This window comes from Equus caballus, chromosome 18 (assembly GCF_041296265.1).
Source record: "Equus caballus isolate H_3958 breed thoroughbred chromosome 18, TB-T2T, whole genome shotgun sequence".
Taxonomy (NCBI): domain Eukaryota; kingdom Metazoa; phylum Chordata; class Mammalia; order Perissodactyla; family Equidae; genus Equus; species Equus caballus.
In genome coordinates this window covers 63514911-63538995 of record NC_091701.1, presented here as the reverse complement: position 1 = coordinate 63538995, position 24085 = coordinate 63514911, and the positions used below count along the sequence as shown (strand labels likewise).

The window sequence follows — 24085 nt, the reverse complement described above, 5'->3', positions numbered from 1 at the left end:
ACTAATGTCATTCATTAATTTAATAAATTCTACTATAGTCTTATGTTATAAATAAAAGGAAGCTGGTAGAGATTGAGCATAGCAAAGTCATGACTTGAAGTTCCTCCTTTATACTTTCTTCATTTCCTTCTTTTGCTCCTTCCTTTCTTCCTTTATTTCCTTCCTCCCTTCCTTCATCCCTTTATGTTTTCCTGGTACTGTCTATTCTTTCTGGCTGGCAACGTAGTAGAACATCAAGTTGATCTGTAATAACAATTATCTTACACACAAGTTTTTAAAGTTTCAGTGCCAAAAAATACATCATTTTAAGTATAGGGAAGTTGGTTAGAACTGCAGTATAAGTAAGCTTGTCTACCGAACCACTTGGTAAGATAAGTTTGTCTTAATTTTTACATATACGTCTACTTTTCAACTTGAATTTTAATAGGGAAATGCTTAGAACCGTGCCGGGTATAAAGCAGATAGCAAGTGTAAACAGAGTTTTACAAAAAGATTTTTGCATAAATACATCGATAAGTACTTTCTACATAGCTACATCATCTTTGAATGTTCTCACGTTCACAATATGTTCCATCTTGTCCTCTGTAATCAAATGTATTTTTTCTCCTCTCATCTCTTTTAAAGCCATTTTCTTGCATTTTCTGTAAGTGATAAGCCATTTTTTTCTCAAGAAGGGCTTGTTTCTAGAATTAAAGAAAATATATTGGTTAATACCAACTTGCTATTAGAAATGCAAAACAGATATTTAAAATGTGACAGCATAGAGTCATGTGCTGCATGATGACATTTCAGTCAACAACAGACCGTATATACAGTGGTGGTCCCTAAGATTAGTGCCATATAGCCTAGGTGTGTAGTAGGCTATACCATCTAGGTTTGTGTAGGTACACTCTATGATATTCGCACAACAACAAAATCGCCAACAATACGTTTCTCAGAATGTATCCCTCTTGTTAAGCGACGCATGACTATATTGAAAATGAATAGTCATTCCTGTTTTGTGACTTGCAGGGTTATGCTGAGTACAAATTTGGGAGGGTAGTAAGGGGTAAATTTCCATCTGTGATAAAACATGAAGAATATATTTAACACAGATGAAATTTACCTCACCGCACACCTTCAGGGAACTAGTCTAGTTTCAGATCAGATAGGGTCTTTTAATCCATAGCTATCTTGGTAAGTATAGGCAATTTCTAAATCATCTTCAGTTGGAGGATTCCTGAATGATTTAACCAAAAGTCATTCAGGCCTACCATAAGGAAACATAAGGCAGTACCTGAAATGTGACATCCCTTTTTGAATCTCTGGGCTAATATTTCCCTGGATGTGCAGTGGAGACAACTGCACAGAAAAAGAACCACAGACATCCTCAGAGGGCTCCTTAGAGTATTCACCAAGAGAATGGATCAGTACATGTGTGTGAGGAAACCACCCAAGCACACAGAAAGGACCATTCTGAAGGAATAGCAAGAACAGTGCTTGGCACCTACCCATCACGCTTATTCTCACCAGCCACTCTGGAAAAATTTCCTAAGTCACACGGCATTGGGTAGAGTACAAAAATAAGTCTTGCCTCAGTAGTGGAGAATAACTACTCCCAGATTAAGCATGGCTCTGGCCCTGTCTAATAAATCTTGAAAAGCAAGACATAACAATTGAACTATTTCCAAATAAATTATGTATATCTAAGAAAAAAAGCCAGAGAATCTTTATAAGAATACGAAAATATCCAGTATCCAAAAAGTAAAATTCACATTATCTGGCATCCAATCCAAGGATACCAAGCATATAAAGAAGCAGGGAAATATGACACATAAAATGAGTAAATTAAGAAAATTGATCGTTAAGTGACACAAATGTTAAAATTCCAGATATGAACATTAAAACAGATAACATAACTGCATTCCATATATTTACACAGTAAAGAAGAGACATAGAAGATATAAAAAGGACCAAAATCAGTTTTTTTTTAATGTGTGAGATGAGCAATACAATGGATGCATTAATAGCATAGTAGACACTGCAGAAGAAGAGATTAATGAATCTCTATTCAGGAACAGAAACCATTTAAAAAGGAAAAACTTAGAGAAAAAAATTGCAAAATGAAAAGAGTATCAGAGAGATGTGTGACAACATCAAACAGCCTAATACGTCTGTAGTGAGGAGAGAGGGTATAAAAGAAATATTTGATAATAACGTATTCCATCACTGCTTCTGTTCTACATTATACTGAAGGTTCCAGTCAATGAAATCAGACAAGTAAAAAAGGAAAAGAAATAAAAAGGCATCCACATTTGAAGGAAAGAAATAAAACTACCCTTATTCAGACTACTTTTATACAGACAACATGATCACTTATGTAGAGTATCAATTGGCATCTAGAAAAGCAATACTAGAACTAATAAGCGATTTTAACAATGCAAGGTACAAGATGAATATAAAAAACTGCTTTTCTATATACTAACATCATATAATCAAAATTTGAAATAAAAAATACAAATTATAATAGCATAAAACCTATGAAATGCCCAGGTATGACTCTATCAAGAGATGCGTAATACCTGTATACTGCAAAAGTACATAACATTGATAAGAAAAATTAAAGAAACCTAAATAAAGGAAGCGATATATTTGATTCATGAGTTGGAAAACTCAGTACAGTCAGGTACCACATAACGATGTTTCAGTCAATGACAGATGGCATAGACAACAGTGGTCCCATAAGATTAATACCATACAGCCTACGTATGTAGTAGGCTATACCATCTAGGTTTGTGTAAGTACACTCTATGAAGTTCACCCAATGATGAAACGCCTAAGGACACATTTCTCAGCACCCCATAATTAAGCAATGTATGACTGTATTATCAAGAGATCAATTGTGCCCAAACTGACCTATAGAGTCAAAACAATTCCAATCAAAATCTCAGCAAGATTTCTTGGAAAAATTGATGAGCTGATTCTAAGATATACATGAAAACGTAAAGGGCTTCGATTAGCCAAAACAACTTCAAAATAGAAGAACAAAGTTGGAAGCCCAGCACTACTGATTTAAGAAATTATTAGGATAGGTTCAAGATGGTGGTGTAGGAAGATTCTGAACTCATCTTCTCCCACGGACACAACAAATATACAGCTACATATGGAATAAATCCCTCTGAGAAAAATCTGAGAATTAACTGAACACCTGGTCTGCAACAACGAATAAAAGGGCCACAGTGAGACAGGTAGGAGAGGCAGAGACATGCTTTCGCCAAAGACCCCACACCTAACGTGGTAACCCACAATTGGGAGGGAGCTCAAAAAAACAAACTCCATTTAGAACTTCCCTCTTAGAACTGCTTTTGCTGCATCCCAAAGATTTTGGTATGTCATATTTCTATTTTCATTTGTCTCCAGGTATGTTCCGATTTCTTCTTTGAGTTCTTCAATGACCCATAGGTTGTTCAGTAGCATGTTGTTTAATCTCCACATTTTTGTAGTTTTTTCTAGTATTCTTCTTCTAATTAATTTTAGTTTCATACCATTGTGATCAGAGAAGACGCAAGCATCCAATTATGATAAAAACACTGAACAAAGTGGATAATAAAGGCTATATATGACAAACCCACAGGTAACATCATACTCAATGGTGAAAAGTTGAAAGCTTTTTAGCTAAGATCAGGAACAAAACAAGGATGCCTACTCTCACCTCTTTTCTTCAACATAGTAGTGGAAGTCTTAGCAAGAGCAAGGAGGTAAGAAAATGAAATAAAAGTCATCCAAATCAGAAAGGAAGAAGTAAAACTGTCACTATTTGCAAATGACATGAAACTATACATAGAAACCCAAGACTTCACCAAAAAACTACTAGAACTAATAAATGAACTCAGTAAAGTATCAGGACACAAAATCAATATACAGAAATTTATGGCATTTCTATACACTAACAACAAACTATCAGAAAGAGAAATTAAGAAAACAATTTACAATTGCATCAAAAAGAATAAACTATCTAGGAATAAATTTAACCAAGGAGGTAAAAGACCTGTACACTGAAAGCTGTAAGACACTGATGATAGAAATTGAAGACACAAATAAATGGAAAGATATTCCATGTTCACAGACTGGAAGAATTAATATTGTTAAAATGTCCATACTATCAAAAGCAATGTACAGATTCAAGGCAATCCCCATCAAAATTCCATTGGCATTTTTCACAGAACTAGAACAAATAATTCTAAAATTTGTATGGAATCACAAAAGAGCCTGAATAGCCAAAGCAATTTTTTTGTTTTGTTTTGTTTTTTTATGACAGCCAAAGCAATCTTGAGAAAGAAGAACAAAGCTGGAGGTGTAACACTCCCTGATTTCAAATGATACTACAAAGCTACATTAATCAAAACAGTATAGTATTGCCATAAAAACAGACACGTGGGGGCCAACACTGGTGGCCTAGCAGTTAACTTCAGTATGCTCTGCTTTAGTGGCCTGGGTTTGGTTCCCAGGTGAGGACCTACACTGCTCTGTTAGCAGCCATGCTGTGCTGGCAGCCCCATACTAAAAAACGGAAGACGATTGGTACGGCTATCAGCTCAGGGCAAATACTCCTCAGCAAAAAGCAAAAACAAAAACAAAACCAGACACACAGATCAATGGAAGAGAATTGAGAGCCCAGAACTGAACTTACACGTATACGGACAATTAATTTATGACAAAGAAGCCAAGAACATACAATAGAGAAAGGAAAGTCTCTTCAATAAACGGTGTCAGGAAGACTGGACAGCTACAAGCAAAAGAATGAAACTGGACCGTTATCTTACACCATACACAAAAATTAACTCAAAATGGATTAAAGACCAGAAACCATAAAATTCCTAGAAAAAAACAGAGATGGTAAGCTCCTTAATATCAGTGTTAGTGATGACTTTGTGGATCTGACTCCCAAGGCAAGGGAAACAAAAGCAAAAATAAACAAATGGGATTACATCAACTAAGAAGCTTATGCACAGCAAAGGAAACCATCAACAAAAGGAAGAGGCAACCTACTGAATGGGAAAAAATATTTGCAGATCATACATATGACAAGGAGTTAATATCCAAAATATATAAAGAACTTACACAATTCAACACCAAATAAACACATAACCCAATTAAAAAATGGGAATTGGATTTAAATGGACATTTTTCCAAACAAGACCTACAGATGGCCAACAGGCATATGAAAAGATGTTTAAGATCACTAATTATTAGGGAAATGCAAATCAAAACCACGAGATATCACCTCATAACTGTTAGAACAGCTATTATCAAAAGGACAAGAAATAACAAATATTAGTGAGGATGTAGAGAAAAGGCAACCCTCATACACTGTTTGTTGGACTGTAAATTGGAACAGCCACTATAGAAAACAGTATGGAGATGCCTCAAAAAATTAAGAATAGAACTACCATATCATCCAGCTATTCTACTTCTGGGTATATATTTGAACACAAAACACTAATTCAAAAAGATATATTCACCCCTATGTTCGTTGTAGCATTATTTACAATAGCCAAGACATGGAAACAACCTAAGTGCCCACTGATGGATGAATGGATAAGGATTTTGGTATACATATTCAATGAAATACTACTCAGTTGTAAAAACAGAATGAAATCTCGCCATCTGTGACAAGATGCATGAGGATATTATTCTACGGGTAATATTCTAAGTGAAATAAGTCAGATGGAGAAAGACAAATATCAAATGTTTTCACTCATATGTGGAATCTAAAAAACCAAAACAATGAACAAACAAAACAAAAACAAACTCAGAAACAGAGAACAGATTGGTAGTTCCCAGAGGGGAAGAACTTGGTTGAGGGGAGGGGAAAATGGGTGAAGGAGGTCAATTGCATGGTGCAATGGTGTATGATGGATGCTCGCTAGACTTTTGGTGGTGATCACTTTGTAGTGTATATGGATTTTAAGTAATAATATTGTACACTTGAAACTTTTATGATGTTATATACAAATTTTGCCTCAATAAAAAAATAAAGAATTATTAAAAGTACAATAATCAAGACATTACAATAGACAAATAGGTCAAAGAGCAGAAAAGAGTCCAAAAATAGACTGATACAATTGACTTTTAACAAAGATGCAAAGGCAAAATCTTTTAAAGATTTTTATAACTGTAATTTAAGCACATAATTTGAAGTAAAAATATATATAATGTCAAATCTGAAGGGAAAGATAAAAATATTAAGAAACACACACAAATGAATTAAAAACCTCTCATACTAAAACATGACTCAAAAAAGACAATTTAGAAAAACTCCATTGGAAATATCAACAATCCAAACATCTCTGCCATTAACATGGCTCAAGCAGCCTGCAGTGCCTATTGTCAGTGCTCGTGTCTAATGGGCACTCCCAGTGCCAGAATTTGACCCACTGCACCTGTTGCCATTAAGATTGGCCAGGGCTCATTGAATAATAATTGATATCAGGCAAAAAGTAAGAGGAAAATTGGGGCATCGTGTTGCTCTCCAAAAACAAAGATACTTTCAGAGATGTCTGAAAGACAAAAAGGCCAACTTGTAGAGAACTCCCACTGAAAAAAGTGAAAATTAAATATTAGAAAACAATAATTACAGTAAATTGGACTGAGCTTGCCATATGAACAGTGAATCCCTATTGATACTAAAAGGTACATGTAAACAAAAGTAGAATAAAATATTATCATACATATTTCAATTTCCAATATTTAAAAAATTGCTAGATGGCAGTATATATCAATTTAACCAAATTATGTAACTCTTACACTTACATCTAAGTTTGTCAACAATACACTACCTGATTTGATTATTTAGAATTTTAGACCAACATTTATTGACATGGAAGTTGTCAATGCTATTTTATTACATGAGAAAGCAATCTAGAAAACAGCCTGTAAGGTATAAAAACATGAATTTATTTCTTTATTGGAATAATAAATATTTATAGAAATATTATGCAAATGTGTGTATGTATTTGTGTGTACCAATAAGTTAATAGGGTGGTGCTGAGATTACTAATTATTTCTCTCTCTTTATACTGATTTATATTCTAAATCATAAAATATATATTATTAAAAATTAAAAACAATTAGTCTAAAAAGTTAACTGGTGGGGAAAAACAGAACTTTTTCCAAGAAATCTGATTCTAAGAAAAATTTAATGAGTTGTCATTTTTGTATAGGAATTACAAGTAGTTTACAGTGTGAGATAAAGTCAAAAGTAGTTATATCAAATAGGACAGCACTTTTTATATTATAGTCAGGATATAATATGGGCAAAATAGAGTAAAAATTTTCCTAACTTTCAGTTTTACGTAATGCATACCATTTGGGGTAACTAGTCTGTCATCACCTCACAAAGTGTACTTTCAAAAATCAAAATTAGCAAAAGCTTCATCTCCACCAGCCCCAGTTAGAGGGTAAAGCTCACCCCACCTTCCTGTCGCTCTCTTCTCTGCTTCTACGCCGTTGCTCCTCTATCCTAGCTTCTCTTCTGACATCTTCTCCAATCTTGGTCAGAAGTAACATCTCTTTGGTCTTCCATTCCTAAAGAGCACAATGTTAATGTACTCAGTATGGCTTCACAATAAACCTTTGTAGTTTGTCCACCACCAACAAACAAATTAGAACAAGTCAAGGGCCTAAAGAAATCAGGTCAAGCTAAGGGAAGTCATAGGTTGGCTTTAGAATGGGCTTTCTTACCGCACTCCTATTAGGAACGCAGGCATGATTATTTTTTACTAAAGCTAAATTTAACAGGTTTTCCTCCCCAAACTGAGGACGTGTCTAGTAACTTTCACAATCATCTCTGTAAGAGCAGATATTGGCTCATACACATAGTGGGTGGTATCAGTCTCATTATTTTATGTAACAACTTTTGTATTGTAGCTGTGAAGAGAGATTAGTATGGGTAAATTATCTGACCTGCAATGATGTCAAGAAGCATGATGGACTGCTAAAATTATTTACAAATGAAGCAACTCTACGCAATTTTTCTCTCTGTTTGTTCTCTCTCACCTCTTCAATTTTTCGACGCAGAATCAGTTTTCTCCTTGTCTGTTCCCGCTGTCGTCTTTCTTCTCTGTCCATGCGGACGAGGTGCTGCTCTTCTGCTGCGTGCTCAAGTTGTTCTAATTCCTTACTTATCATATCCAAATACCTAAGGAAAAGTGCAAATATAAGTGAAGCCGATTTGGGTGTTTCCCTTATGATGGCATCATCTGCTTTGACATTCCCAAACCACCTCCTTGTTTGCTTTTTATTTCTTGAACTACAAGAATTTTACAGTTTTTCTATCAGCTTTGTTCATGGACCTTTAAACAACCCTGACCCACCAACTCACTACATTTTCTTCATTATACAGGACTCCCTACTTTATAAGCACCTGTTTTTATGGCCAAGACAATTGTAAAACATAGAGCAGACTGATTTAAAACATTTTGCACAGGAAGTATTCATAACTCAGTAGGTTTAGGAATATGAAATTGCAAAGAAGCCTAAAATAACTGAAAGATTGACTTCAAATCTGGAAAAAAACAGAGTTGAATCTCTTATGAAAAATATGTGTACTGAGTCCCTTGTAACTTACAAGGCCATGAACAAATCTTCCATCTATAGTCTGGGTCTCTAGTGCATCATATGCATTATGGAACTACCATGAAATGAAACCATGGGATATAAAACTCAGGTGATGCAGCCCAGGCCCTCACCTTAATGAAGGGGGAGGAAAAAGAACTATAATATCCCTCCACTTCCTAAGAAATGGGCTTTACCATGGAATGGTAATGATTGAATCTGAGTAGATAATATCTGAAGGGCTTATAGAATTTTTTTAGAAACACTGCATATTTATATTGGCATTAGATAAAGTTATATCAAACCTCCTTTTTTGACTTTGCACTAACTTCCTCAAACTGAATGCTGTCAGCCATTAAAGATGAATTATAAAAAGCTGTTGTTACAGGCATGTGGTAAGATAATTTCCCTCTATCCTCTACTATAGGAAGGATGCTGGATCTGGTTTGTCCTTCAGTTATCAGTTTGGATCACTTCTTGGACTCCCAGCAACCCTGTGCTCTCTGGTAGAAATTCCTCTTCACAGTCTAGGCACCCAAGTTCCTAATGCCTGTATCTCCTGTTCTCCCTTCCTCTCCATACTGAGGGCAATATTGGAGTTAAATGGTGTCTAGTACTTTTAAAAAATACTTTCTGGTATTTTCCATCTTACTTGAGTCTACAATATATACATAAAATATGCATTAACTTCAATCTCACCTGTGCCTTATTAGTCGTTCCTGGTCCTTAATAGGTTGGGTGCCATCTTGTAACAACCAATTTTGGAACTGTGCAACATCAGAACGTCGAGGTATTTGATTATTTTCCTGTAGTTTATTTACTTGCTTCGCAAGCACTTTCTATTAAAAAAAATTTCGCATTTATCATACATATGTATATATGTGTGTGTATATATATATAATATTTTTTTAAATTTCCTAGAAATAAAACTGTCCTTTGACATACCTGTTTATGTTTAGTGTTTAGTAAAATTCCTATACTTTTTAAATAGATAATTCTGTTTAACTGCATTTACATCTGTTTTGAATCAATCACAGACACGGACACTGGAACCAAAGTAAAGATTTTTCTCTGAAAATAAATATTGATCTTATTTTTCTATCCATTCTGAAGAAATTAAATGAAAATATGGAAGAAGTAAAGGAAAAACTCTAGGCACAAAGGGAGAAACAGAGGAAAATACAGAACACAAGTATGGGGAAGTCATTCTCATTTCTATACAACTCTCTTAACATTAGAACATAACTTTGTAAAAGTACACATACACACACCTTTCTCATGTTTATCCAATTCTCTTGACCTTAAAACTTGAATTCATTCACACACGTATGCATACACACACATACACACACACACACTCTCACACAACCTTTCAATCAAAAACTGAAAGGAAGTCACTGTCTGTACCCACTCATTCTACATCAAATCATTCCACTTCCCCTTTTAAAACAACACTTCTCACTGGATGAACACAGCTGCATGTGTGTAGGTACAAACACTCAGTGAAATGTTCTTTGAGTTACCTCTAGGACACTATAACTATTCATATTGTTCCTCTCCCATTACTCAAGCTGTTTAGGGTTGCAGCTTAAGAATCTTGCTGCCACAATAGACTCTTCCTGTTGGCCCCAGCTGAGGTAGAAGGGACACACTTGAGTAGCAATTTAATTACTAAATTAGATCAGCTACCACTGGCATATTAATAGATGACCTGGTCCCTTTCCCTTTCTTGGCCATTATAGCAACCACAAAATATTATTTACTCCTGCTCTAATTTTCATTTGGAAAAATTATTTAGCTTGTCAAAATTAAAGGTAAAAATATTATAAGAGAATATTTTGCATACAAACAAAGCTTTCTTCCAAACCCTGTGTAAAGAAACCAAATTTAAATATGTAACTTACTTGTTCTCTTATATAGTTTCTTTCAAAGTCTAATTTTAAACTGGTAAGATATTGCCTGTACTTATTCAATTCCCTCAAGGTACATACAATCTAAAAAACAAAGCAAAACAAAACAACAATAACAAAAAATATATATAAATACAAATATTTAAAAATCATAGCAATCACTTTTCAGAGGAAAAATAGTAATAACATACCATCTGATAACATTTTGTATCAAGAGTAAGACATGGCTAACAATTTTATAAGTAGTATCTCTTTATAACTGTTAATTAATCAACAGGAAATTTCTATCCAAATAACATTACTTTATTAATATGACTTATGCCAGGATAAGGAATTTAGTACACACAATTGGAGTTATTAAAACAAAATACCAATGTAAGGCATATACTAGTACAACTGGCAAAAATCAATGACAAAGAAAAAATATTAAAGGCAGCAAGGCAGAAGAAAATAGCCTACAAAGGAATGTCTATCAGGCTTTCAGCAGATTTCTCAGCAGAAACCTTACAGGCTAGGAGAGAATGGAATAATACATTCAAAATTCTGAAAGACAACATCTTTCAGCCAAGAATATCCAATGAAACTATCCTTCAGATATGAGAGAGAAATAAAAACTTTCCCAGATAAACAAAAGCTGAGGGAGTTCATTGCTACAAGACACCCCCCAGCCCCCCAACAAGAAATGCTCAAGAAGGGCCTCATACCTGAAAACAAAAAAAAAGAAAGGGGTTACAAAGCCTTGAGCAAGGAGATAAAAACACAGACAAAATCAGAAAATTGGAGCTCTCTCTCAGAACAGGTTAGCAAACAATTATAACATTGAAGATAGATACGTAGGGGCTGGCCCAGTGGTGTAGTGGTTAAGTTTGTGCGCTCCACCTTGGTGGCCCAGGGTTCCCCAGATCGGATCCTGGGTGCGGATCTATATACCACTCATCAAGCCATGCTGTGCCGGGATCCCACACAGAAGAACTAGAAGTACTTACAACTAGGATATACAACTATGTACTGGGGCATTGGAGAGGGAAAAAAAAGGAAGATTGGCAACAGATGTTAGCTTAGGGCAAATTAAAAAAAAAGATAAAGGGAAGGAAAGCATCAAAAATAACCATAATCACTTCAGTTTAATCACAATCTCATAACACAAAATGGAATAAGTGGTGACAGTAACACAGGGAAGAGGAAAGGGATGCAATCTGCTTAAACTAAGGAAATAATAGGCCATCAGAAAATGGACTATCTCATCAATAAGATCTTTTATACAAACCTCAAGGTAACCACTAAACAAAAAATCAGAACAGAGACACAAATCATAAATAAAAAGAAAATTGAGAAAACTATTATAGACAAACACCAAACTGAACTGGCAGTCAGAAATACAAGGGAAGAGAAACAAAGGAAATACAGAAAAACTAGAAAACAAGAGACAAAATGGCAGTATTAAGTCCTCATATATCAATAATCACTCTAAAAGTAAATGGATTGCATTCTCCAATAAAAAGACACAGAGTGGATGGATTAAAAAACAAGACCCAATGATATGCTGCCTCCAGGAAACACATCTCAGCTCTAAAGACAAACAAGGCCCAGAGTGAAGGGTTGGAAGATGACACTCCAACCTAACGGCAAACAAAAGAAAGCAGATGTTACCATACCTATATCAGACAAAGTAGACTTGAAGATAAAAAAGGCAATGAGACACAAAAAGGGGAAGTTTAAATAATAAAAGGGACACTCCACTAAGAGGACATAACACTTATAAATACATATGGACCTAACACAGGAGCACCAAAGTACCTAAAGTAACTATTAACAGACCTAAAAGGAGAAATTATCAACACAATAATAGTAGGGGTCCTGAACACAACACTTACTTTAATGGATAGGTCATCCAGACAGAAGGTCAACAAGGAAACAGTGGAATTAAAAGAAACAGACCAGATGGATTTAATATATGTATATATTAAACATTCCATCCAAAAACAGCAGAATACACATTTTTCTCAAGTACACACGGAACCTTCTCAAAGATAGACCATATGTTGGGAAAAAAGGCAAGCTTCAATAAATGTAAGAAGATTGAAATCATATCAGGTATCATTTCCAACCATAATGCTATGAAACTAGAAATCAACTACAAGAAAAAAGCTGGGAAAGTGAGAAATGTATGGAGATTAAACAACATGCTACTGAACAACCAATGGATCATTGAAGAAATTAAAAGAGAAATCAAAAAATATATGGAGACAAATGAAAATGAAAACACATTATACCAACTCATATGGGATGTAACAAAAGTGATCCTAAGAGGGAAATTCATAGCAATACAGGTCAACCTTTAAAAACAAGAGAAATCTCAAATACATAATCTTAATCTATACCTAACAGAACTAGTAAAAGAAGAACAAAGCCCAAAGTCGGCAGAAGGAGGGGAATAATAAAAATTAGAACAGAAATAAATGAAATTGAAACCATAAAACAGTAGCAAGCATCAATGAAACAAAGAGCTGGTTCTTTGAGAAGATAAACAAAATTGACAAACCCTTACCCAGACACAGTAAGAAAAAAAGAGAGAAGTTTCAAATAATAAAATTAGAAATGAAAGAGGAGAACTCACAATGGATACCACAGAAATACAAAGCATTATAAGAGAACACCATGAAAAACTATATGCCAACAAATTCGACAATCTAGAAGAAATGGATAAATTCTTAGACTCATACAACCTCACAAAACTAAAACAAGATGAAATAAAGAGTCTGAAGAGACCAATCACAAGTAAAGAGATTGAAACAGTAATCAAAAATCTCCCACAAACAAAAGTCCAGGATGAGAGGGCTTCTCTGGAGAATTCTACCAAACATTCAAAGAAGATTTCATATCTATCATTTCTCAAACTATTTCAAAGAATCAAAGAAGATGGAACGCTTCCTAACTCATTTTATGAGGCCAACATCACCCTGATCCCAAAACCAGACAAGGATGAGACAAAGATGGAATATTACAGGCCAATATCGCTGATGAGCATACATGCAAAAATCCTCAACAAAATATTGGTAAAGTGAACACAGCAATAGATTAAAAGGATTATACACCATAATCAAGTGGGATTTATACCAGGGACACAGGGATGGTTTAACATTGGAAAATCAATCAGTGATACACCAGATCAACAAAATGAGGAATAAAAATGACATGATCATCTCAATAGATGCAGTGAAAGCATCTGACAAGATCCAAAATCCATTTATGATAAAAACCCTCAATAAAATGGGTATAGAAGGAAAGTACATCACATAATAAAGGCCATTGTGACAAACCCACAGCCAACATCATACTCAATGGGAAAAACTGAAAGCCATCCTTATAAGAACAGGAACAAGACAAGTGTGCCCGCTCTCACCACTCTTGTTCAACATACTACTAGAGGTTTTGGCCAGAGCAATTAGGCAAGAAAAAGAAATACAAGGTATCCAAATTTGCAAGGAAGAAGTGAAACTCCTGCTGTTTGCAGACAACATGATCTTATATATAGAAAACTCTAAAGAATCCATCAGAAAGCTATTAGAAATAATCAACAACTACAGCAAACTTGCAGGGTACAAAATCAACTTACAAAAGTCAGTTGCATTTCTATACTCTAATAATGAACTAACAGAAAGAGAATTCAAGAATACAATCCCATTTACAGTCACTACAAAAAGAATAAAATATCTAGGAATAAATTTAACCAAGGAGATGAAAGATTTATACATTGAAAACTATAAGATAGTATTGAAAGAAATTGAAGATGACATAAAGAAATAAATAGTATTCCATGCACATGAATTAGAAGAATAAACAAAGTTAAAATGTCCATACTACCTAAAGCAATCTACAGATGCAATCAATCCCAATCAGAATCCCAATGACATTCTTCATAGAAATACTACAAAGAATCCTAAAATTCATACGGGGCAACAAAAGACCATGAATTGTTAAGCATTCCTGAGAAAAAAGGGAAAAGCTGGACATATTACAATCCTTGACTTCAAAATATACTACAAAGCTATAGTAATCAAAATAGTGTGGTACTGCTACAAAAACAGAAACACGGATCAATGGAACAGAATTGAAAGCCCAGAAATAAACCCACACATCTTTGGACAGCTAATCTTCAACAAATGAGCCAAGAACATATAAGGGAGAAAAGAAAGTCTCTTCAGTAAGTGGTGTTGGGAAAATTCGACGGCCATATGCAAAAGAATGAAAATAGACCATTATCTTTCACCACACACAAAAATTAACTCAAAATGGATTAAAGACTTGAGGGCAAGACATGAAACCATAAAATTCATAGAAGAAAATATAGGCAATACACCCTTTGACATCGATCTTAGACGCATCTTTTCAAATACCATGTCTACTCAGGCAAGGGAAATAAACAAAAAAAATAAACAAATGGGACTTCATCACTTAAGAGCTTCTGCAAGGCAAAGGAAACCAGGAACAAAATGAAAATACAACCCACCAACTGGGAGAAATGTTTGAAAATCATATATCTGACAAGGGGTTAATCTCCAAAATATATAAAGAATTCACACATCTCAAAAACAAAACAAAAAAAACTCAATCAAAAAATGGGCAGAGGATATGAACATTTTCCAAAGAAGATATACAGATGGCCAATAGGCACATGAAAACATGTTCAGCATCACTAATCATCAGGGAAATACAAATCAAAACTATAATGAGATATCACCTTACACCTGTTAGAAGGGCTATACTTACCAAGACAAAAAATAACAAATGTTGGAGAAGATATGGAGAAAAGGGAACCCTCATACATTGCTGGTGGGAATTCAAACTCGTGCAGCCACTATGGAAAACAGTATGGAGACTTCTCAAAAAATTAAAAACAGAAATACCATACAATCCAGCAATCCAACTACAGGGTATTTATCCAAAGAATTTGAAATCAACAATTCAAAGAGACTCATGAACTGGTATATTCATTGAAGCATTATTCACAATAGCCAAGATGTGGGAGCAACCCAAGTGGCCATCGACTGATGAACGGACAGAGAAGATGTGGTGTGTATATTTATATACACATACACACACATACACAATGAAATACTACTCAGCCATAACAAAAGACAAGATAGTCCCATTTTGCAACAACATGATGGAACTTGAGGGCGTTATGTTAAGTGAAATAAGACAAAGACAAACATTGCATGATTTCACTCATATGTGGAAGATAAACAAATACATGGACAAAGAGAACAGATTAGTGGTTACCAGAGGGGAGGGGGGCTGGAGGTTGGGCATGAGGGTAAAGGGGTACATTTATATGGTGACTGACAAATAATAATGTACAACTGAAATCTCACAATGTTATAAACTATTATGACCTCAATAAAATACTTTTTTAAAAAAAGAAGTAATCTTTAACCCACTTTATTATTGCTGGTGATGTAGCCACCTTTCTTTAACCTCCTCAGGATATCTTTGCGCTTATAGTATGCTCTCAAATGTGGATCGTGGAGACTTTTATACTGGTTTTCCAAAAGTCGACAGTAAGGGTCAGTCAGATTAAAACCATAAGAAGGTCGAAAAAGCTGCGAAAACAGATTTAGAAACATTATAAATATAAAATTAATGAATTACACTTTTAAATATCATTCAATTGAAATGACTAGACTGTTCACTGAAAATAAAACATGTAAGAAGAATGTGAAGTGGGGAAAAACCAGCAACAGAAAGATTTGTATTGGGCAATGTTAATAGCCTATCCTTACCTCTTTTCCCTACTGACTTGAATTATTCTAAAAACCCATCCTCACTCAATTAATTCCGCTCCTGATCAGCATCAGTCTTTGGCCCTGAGCCACAGAAGAAAGGAGGAAAGGAAAAGAAAGGGAATAGGGTAAAAGTTGTTTTGATATATGAAACTGATGCTAAGATTCTCTCTTTTCTTCTTCCCTCTTCCAGATCAACCCACCGCATTCAAAGGATAAAGGGATAATACTAATTATGATTATTATATTTAAATAATCTGAAAATGAAAATCTTCATGAAGATGTATAGAAACAACTTTAACAAAAAATAGTAAAAGTAAAACTCAGATGTTAAAGATAATGGATTAAAGAGTTATTGTATCTTGGGTTCTTACCTAATAAAAGAAACCCAACAATCTCTGAGTGGTACAGTCAAGAAAACAATTCAAGGTCTATAAAGTTGAACATATTGGAGAACCAATTATAAAGGATATTGATAGGGATTGAGGTTTCTCCATATGTGTAAAGACCAAATACAACCTATTCCATAGCAACTAACATATAAAAGGAGGCAAATATCAGCTAATAGTCATGTTTCTACATCTATTACTTTAGAGGAAACACCTGCGTTATTTAATCTCAATTGCAAGTTAAAACATTACCAAAGTGAGTTTTGGTGTGAGTTCTTAGTCCACTTTTCAATAGCAGGATAGTGATAACAGGTTATGAGAGAACCTCTGAAGGGGAAAACGTGGAGGATGGAAGTAGATGTGGAAGTTGTCCTAATGTTGCCTTTGCTTTTTTTGTTTTTTTGCTTTCTTCTAAGTTTTCTTGGCCAGAACAAGATAACTTTACTCTAAAGTAACGTCAAAGCAGGAAGTGGCTCAAGTGAAAGGCAACTGGAATGCTGCCAGAGGTAGCAAATCTGAGAGCACCTGCTCTGTTTGCAGAGCAAATGGTATTACAGCAAATAGTACATTTGAGGAAGCAGACAAAAGAGAGGGCTAAGTTTATACGCTAAAAACGAGGGATACAGACTGCCAGCAAGCTTTAGGAAAGTTAGTTTGTATGGATGTGATTCAGTCAAATTATGTGAGTTTGGCATATTTTTAGTTAGCTTGCTGTATTCTAGTAGAACAGATTTGTTTTTAAAAAGGGAAATTATATGTTTTCTAGAAACAAAAGTCACTTTAAGAAATCATATTTATTAGGTAAGTATCAAATACCAAGGAGCCCTACTCATTTCTGATGACATCATAGACAGTAGAAGGGTAAGGGGGTCACTCAGAATTCATACTTGTAGAATTTTTTGCAATATTGATCAAAGCAACCACTCCAAAAGAATGTACTGAACCTCCTTCAGCATTAGTTACTGAGTGAAGGGCTGGGGAGGTTTGAAGATGGGAGTAGCATTGAGGACTAAAAACATGAAAGGGTTTGAGGGAAGTACACACTATAACCCAGCATAACTTAAATTATGAAATTAGTGTTGAGTAAAATTATATAAACCAAGGGCAATGCAAATTCTAAGGAAATAGAAGTTAATTTGGAGGATTCAGAAAGAATCCTGAAAGGTGAATCAAATTTATAGGTTGAGGGGAAGGGGAAAGGGCATTCCAGATTTGGGAGGCAAGGTGAACAAAGGCACAGAAATATTAACACGGTATGTGTGGGCAGGTATGAAAGACCCCAGCTGGAAGGAGCTGAGGCTCTGGATGGGAGAAAAGAGTAGATGGGGAGGCCACGGCAAAACCCGGAGTCTGCTCACGCAAGCAGAGCCTTCTTCCATTAAAGTGAGGTTAAAGTACTAAACACGGTAACTCAATTCAGCTCCACTTGTTTCTCACTTAGTGTGTGATCCAGAATTCAGCTCCAAACAAAATCATAGAGAAGTGTTCTGTAACGAAAATTTTGTCCGAATTATTATTAGTTAAAATCCTAACATATAATTAAATGCCAGCCAGCACCGATAACCTTTTACCTTTCAACCAAATATGTTTCTAATAAAATCTCACTAAATGGGTATATATGAAGTGTTATTATAAAGAAAAGTTAATATGGATCCATAAATTATAAATTAAGACGGAACTAAGAATCTAAACTTTCTAGCCCCTGATTCTGTCCAAACCATACTGGATGAGGTTGCTGGGTATGCATCCTAGACAATACCTCAGGTTAGATGTGGGTTTGATTATTTTTTCCTGTGAATGCTGGTGCAAATTCCCTTAATGGACTTTATATGATGTAGCTCCTGAATTGAACGGCAAGGAGCAGAAAAGGGCAAGGAAAACCAACGTAAAACAGTAATTTTTAAAAGGTAAAGTAATTTTTAACTTTACCTTTTCACTTAACTTTGTAGTATAGTACAGAGAGTTGCTTCCTGGGATCATAGGCAGCTTGACCCCGAGAGGCAGATCCAGGAGTTGAGCCGCTCCGACACCCGGAAAGTGGGTTTTGTGCACACCCTGTCGGATTGGAGCGCAGAGGCGTGTCTCTCCCTGGGTACCACTCCTTCAGTTTAGGTGCTACTCCTCCCCAGCCACAGCAACCGGAGCCCGCAGCCCGGCTCCAAGGGGCCTGCCCTGCCACGCAGCCCTGAAGCCCCGCCTGCAAGGTCCCCCGCTCCCCTCCGACCCCGCAGCCCGAGCGCCTCCCCACCCCTGCCCCGGCACCGCCCCGGCGCCCCCGCGAGGCCCGGAGCCGACGGTTAGGCAGCCCATCTCCCCGCCCCGCCCCGCAGGCCGGACCGGGCCCACCGCCACTCACGTCTCCGCACTGCTGGCTGTCTGCGGCCAGGCCGCTGGTGGCCGACTTGCTGGCGGCGACGTTGGCCGCCTTGGAGCAGGCGCTGAGGTAGAGCTCCATAGCCGGCCCGGGCCGCCCAGCCCGCTCGCCTTCCCTCGCACCCCTTCCGCGGCGTCGTCCCCCGGCCCCACCGGCCCCGGAATGGCCAGTACCCCGCGGCCTCGAGGCCGCCTCGCGCGCGGCGTTCCGGCTCCGAACGTGGGGCCCCGCGCGCAGAGTCGGGGAGGTGCGTGCGGGGCCTGGTCTAACGGGGTGCACCTTCCAAAGAGCCTTCTTCTTGAAGCCAGCAGCCCTCATCAAACCAATCCCAAATCAAAACCTCTAAGGCTTTGGGGCGGTAGCTGGCCAGTGTCTCCTGGCTTCCAAGGAGCTGTGGTTCTGTGCAAAAAAGAAAGCCAGGAGTGATATTACAGCCCATTGTATGGCCACAGAAGCCTGGCTTTCTACATGGCCCCTCTTAGAGACACTGTGACCACACCCCAACCCCAGGCTCCCACACCATGTTCCCGCTCCAAGTCCCACGTAATGTATATTGGCTTCCTCATGCGCTCATTTGCATTCCTCCTGTCCTCCTCCCCCCTCTAGTCTTGCGCTTTTCTTTCTAGCTCTCTTCATCTCTCCCTCCCACTCCCTCTTCTCTGCTGCCTTTGCCTTGTTATATCCCTCTTTCTCCTCCCCTCAACCGTCCAGCCAAAATTTATAAAGTGCCTGACTCGTTTGGGCCAGTCCTTGAGCTGGGCACTGGGGAGACAGCAGGGAGTAAGATGTGGCCCTTCCTTCACGAAGCTGACTAGACTGGGAGTACTTTAAGAGCAGAGACTGCTTCTGAATTGTCAGGAGTTTGGACTTAGCCTCTTAGATTCCTTGGCCCACTGTTGTTTTCTGTGATTTCTGGGCCAATTAGTAATAATACCTACTATTTATTGAGAATTTGCTAACTCCAGATATTGTGCTAAACGCTCACTGCATTTAATCTTTATAACAGCTGTGTCAATAAGTACCCCTTTTCTTCCCAAAGATTAAAGAAGAATGATAATTACTATTAAATAGTGGGCCCAGAGGCAGTTGCTTAATGATGTATTCTGCTTTTACATCTTCTTTGTTTTAATGCCAGTCCTATGCTTCAGACTCCTGAATTTGAAATCTAGCCTTGGGATATAGTCCAGGGCCAGCTCTCCACGTGGATGTCTCTCTCCACATGGATGTCTCACGATCATCTCAAACTCAGCAAACTCACATCTCAACCCACCACCTTCACCCAAAGGGACAAAACAAAGGTCATATTCTTCCTGCATTTCCCATCTGGGTGACAATGCCAGTATTTACCCAAGCCAGAAACTGAGAAATGCTCCTAAGTACTTCCCTTGTTGCCCGCGTTCAGTTGATCTCTTAGTCCTACTGATTTTATCGCTGACATTAACTGGTCCTCACCTATCTATCTCTACACTACTCTCCCAAGTAAGTCACTCATCATTTTTTATTTTTTGTCTGTGATTGCCACAGCCTTATAACGTCTCTCTGCCACCATTCATCCTAACAATCTTTTAGCAAGTTGATCTCTGATGCCATTTCTCTCCCCTGCATTCAATCCCTAATTGCTCTCAGGAAGACAACACCAAGCATGTAACAGCCTCTGTGACTTGTTCCCTGTTTCCTATTGCTGCTGTAAAAACTTACCACAAGTTTAGTGGCTTAAGACAACACAAAGGTATTACAATAATTGAGATCAGCATCAGCAGTCTGAAGTGAATCTCACTGTGCTGAGTGAGTGCTGGTGTTGGCAAGGCTGCGTTCTTCTGGAGGCTGTAGGGCACAATCTATGTCCTTGCTCTTTATGGCTTCTAGAAACTTCCCTTTCCTCTCTCTTCAAATCTAGCACATGGCATCTTCATATCTCTCTCTGACTCACACATCTTCCTCTCGCTTCTATAATTAAAAATCTTTTGATTACCTTAGGCCCATCTAGATGACGCAGGATAATTTCTTTTTTAAGGTCAGCTGATTAGCAACCTTAATTCCATCAGCAATCTTCCTTTCCCATTGCCCTGAAACGTAACATATTCATAGGTCTTGGAAATTAAGATGTAGACACCTTTGGGGCATATCATATTGCCTACCACTGCCCTTTTCTCCCTTTCTAAGGAACAAGTCCCCTATGCTACCTCTCAAAATTGAACTCCAAAGATGTAGAACTGTTCGCAGTTAGTTCCCTGCACCAAGCCTGCTGATCCAAGACTCTGTGTCTTTGCTGTGCTCTTCCTTCTGCCTGGCAGCTCTTTGTACTTCATTGCTTGGCTAATTTCAATCGACCTCTAAGACTACTTAAGTATCATCCCCTCTAGGAAGCCTTTCTGACATTCTAAGCTTTTACCAAATTCTCTTCCTCTGTGCTTGCCTCCATCTTGGCACTTTTCACATTACATCAAAAATCTCTCTTTACTTATCAGTCTCCCTTTAATAGGACGGAAACTGCTTGAAAGCAGGTATGGGCTTATTCAGCTTTATATGCACAATATTTAGCATAGAGCCTAGCAAGCATTTAGTGAGCCCTAAGTATATTTTTGTTGTCTTGACCTATGCAGATCTGAGAGAGCCCATTGAAGTGTTTTAAGCAGATTCTCATTTTAGAAGATCATCCTGGTGACGTTATGGAGGGTGGCTCTGTAGGGGTGAGACTGAAGGCCTGGGAGACTTCATGATATGTCATCTCATAGGCATGAAACAGTCAGGTCCTGAGATGACAAGTCAAAGGCAATAGGAATGAAGGGGAGAGAATGGATTTGAGAGACATTTGAAACAACAATGTCATAACTTTGGGTTCTTCCTCATCTCACCTACTTTAAAGACAAGAGTTGGAGGGCATGCTTGCTGTTGTGAAGCTGACAAGGGTATATGACAAGCTGGGATTCTGGAGGAAACAGTTAAGTCAGAAAAGTAAATGAATTCCCTAAAAGAAACACATTAAACAGACGAGTTCTTTTTACAAGGAAAACAGTTGAAAAGTGAGAACAGAGAGGCAGGAAGTCTATAATATTTATGTATAAGGAAGGATTTGTTGCATTCTTGGAGATGTTAGAGGAGTATGTTTCTGAAGTTATATGAACTTTGGGATCTTTTCAGAGACTATATTTATTGGCCTTTGCTTCATAACAAACAGTTTACAAAATTTAACAGCTTTAAACAATGATTTATTATTTCTCACAACTCTCTGGGTTGGCTGGCACTTCTTTTGGTCTGGGCTAGCTCAGCTTGGGCTGGATTATCTAGGATAGCTTCACTTACATGTCCAGGGTGTCAGCTGGGATGGCTGGAATAATTGGGATTGCTGGACCACTCTCTATAGATGTTCTTTTTATCTTCTGGGTAATTAGATCATGCTTTTTTACATGGAGGTCTCAGGGTTCCCAGCATCAAGAGAGGATAAACAATGTGCTTGTGTGCTTTTCAAATCTTTGCTAGCATCACGTTTTCTATTATCCCATTGGCCAAAGCAAGTTGCATGGCCAAGCTCAGAGTCAGCATGGGCAGGACCTACCCAAGGGTTTAGATACAGTAAGACTTGCATGCTTGGGGACGTTTCTACAAAAATTGTCACAGTTCATTCTCTGACCCCTGTGATTTATTACCCCTCCTAAGGCTACCAAAAGTCTCATTCAATGATGTTATTAAGCTTAAAGTTCAGTATCTGGCGATGTACAGTCATGTCTAAGGCCTCCTTGGATACTACCTTTATTAATTGAGAGATCCATGAACTAAAAACCAAGTTGTATTAGTTATCTATAACTAAGTAACACATATCCCCAAAACTGTTAGGCTTCAAACAACAATAATCAGTTATTATCTCTCGTGGTTTCTGTTGTTTAGGGATTCAGACGAGGCGTAGAGGAACCAGCTTGTCTGCTCTGTGACGTTTGGAACTTCAGCTGGAAGACTGAAGGCAGGGAGCTGGAATCAGCTCCTTCTAAAGTTATTAGGAAACTGTTCCTTTTGGATCTTACCTTTAAGATTTGTCAGAAAGGACAAGAATAGTCTCAGTCTAGGCCTAATTATTATTAATCCTGAGGTGAGACCCTTCTGTGTACTCTGTGGAATGCCTCATCGATCAAAAGATTTTCTAGTCTGGCTGGTAGGAAAAGGCACTATTATTTCCAGCTCTGTTGTCAGTGCCCAGCACTATTTCAAATCCTTTTGAGAGGTTCTTTCCCTGGCACCTGCCAGTTCTGTCATACATGCCTGCTGACCAATGGGCAAAGAATACACAAAGATGACCCTCTGCGCATCTTGGGAATTCTTGTCTTATGCAGCTCTCGTCTCCCTAGTTCTCTGTCCCACACACTCTACCATGTTGGTCTCCCTAGGTGTGGGAGACACCGTGGTATGGAAACTCTCTCAAGTCGGTAAGCAGGGGCAATAGTATGCTTCACTTTTTGGTTTCTCCAAACAGACAATGTCTCTCTGAGGTGATTGTCCTGCATTGCCTAATGTCCAGTGGCTTGAAAACTGTTGCTTCATACATTTTGTATGTTTTTTAGCTATATCATGTGGGTTTCAGGAGGGTAAATCTTGTCCCTCTGGCTGTCTCTTTACAGGAAGTAGAACTCAACTTGAGTTTGATAATCAAACTTTAATTCTGTGGGTAACAATCACCCTTCTAATTTGAGGAAACTTCTGCGTATCTGAATCTTGGTAGGCATTCAACTCCACTTTTAACTGAAACCACAGATGAGGCACAAATTTCTATCCTACATGTCCTGGCTGCAAGGTCACAGGCATGTGACTTTGTATCCTGAAAAGGAATTAACACAAATATTCTTGGACAGTAAAGGACCGCAAAGACTGGGCAGTGGCTAATTTCCAGTCACATTACCAGTGGTAACATTTTAATCCAGCGGCATCTGTGACCTGATATTGTATTTCCTCTCCTAGTTTACTTAGAATTCTCTGGCTCCTGTCCTATTTTCTTCAACTTGGATACCAAACCTTTTTATATATTGTCTATTTGCAGCTCAGATC

At 37.5% G+C, this 24085-nt stretch overlaps 1 protein-coding gene across 2 annotated transcripts in view; it reads right to left on the bottom strand.

Moving 5' to 3' along the window:
- The window catches only part of FSIP2 (fibrous sheath interacting protein 2), an 84856-nt gene extending 65406 nt beyond the window's left edge, over positions 1-19450 (bottom strand). For both annotated transcript variants that reach the window (XM_023622163.2, XM_023622164.2), the window contains exons 1-8: positions 19034-19450; positions 18607-18732; positions 15947-16108; positions 10500-10589; positions 9295-9434; positions 8038-8179; positions 7456-7566; positions 557-683 (exon numbers count right to left, since the gene is read on the bottom strand). In XM_023622163.2, the coding sequence (XP_023477931.2) occupies positions 557-683; positions 7456-7566; positions 8038-8179; positions 9295-9434; positions 10500-10589; positions 15947-16108; positions 18607-18732; positions 19034-19369 (1234 nt within the window). In that variant the 5' untranslated portion in view covers positions 19370-19450. The remainder of the gene's footprint in view (positions 1-556; positions 684-7455; positions 7567-8037; positions 8180-9294; positions 9435-10499; positions 10590-15946; positions 16109-18606; positions 18733-19033) is intronic.
- Positions 19451-24085: the final 4635 nt, after the last annotated feature.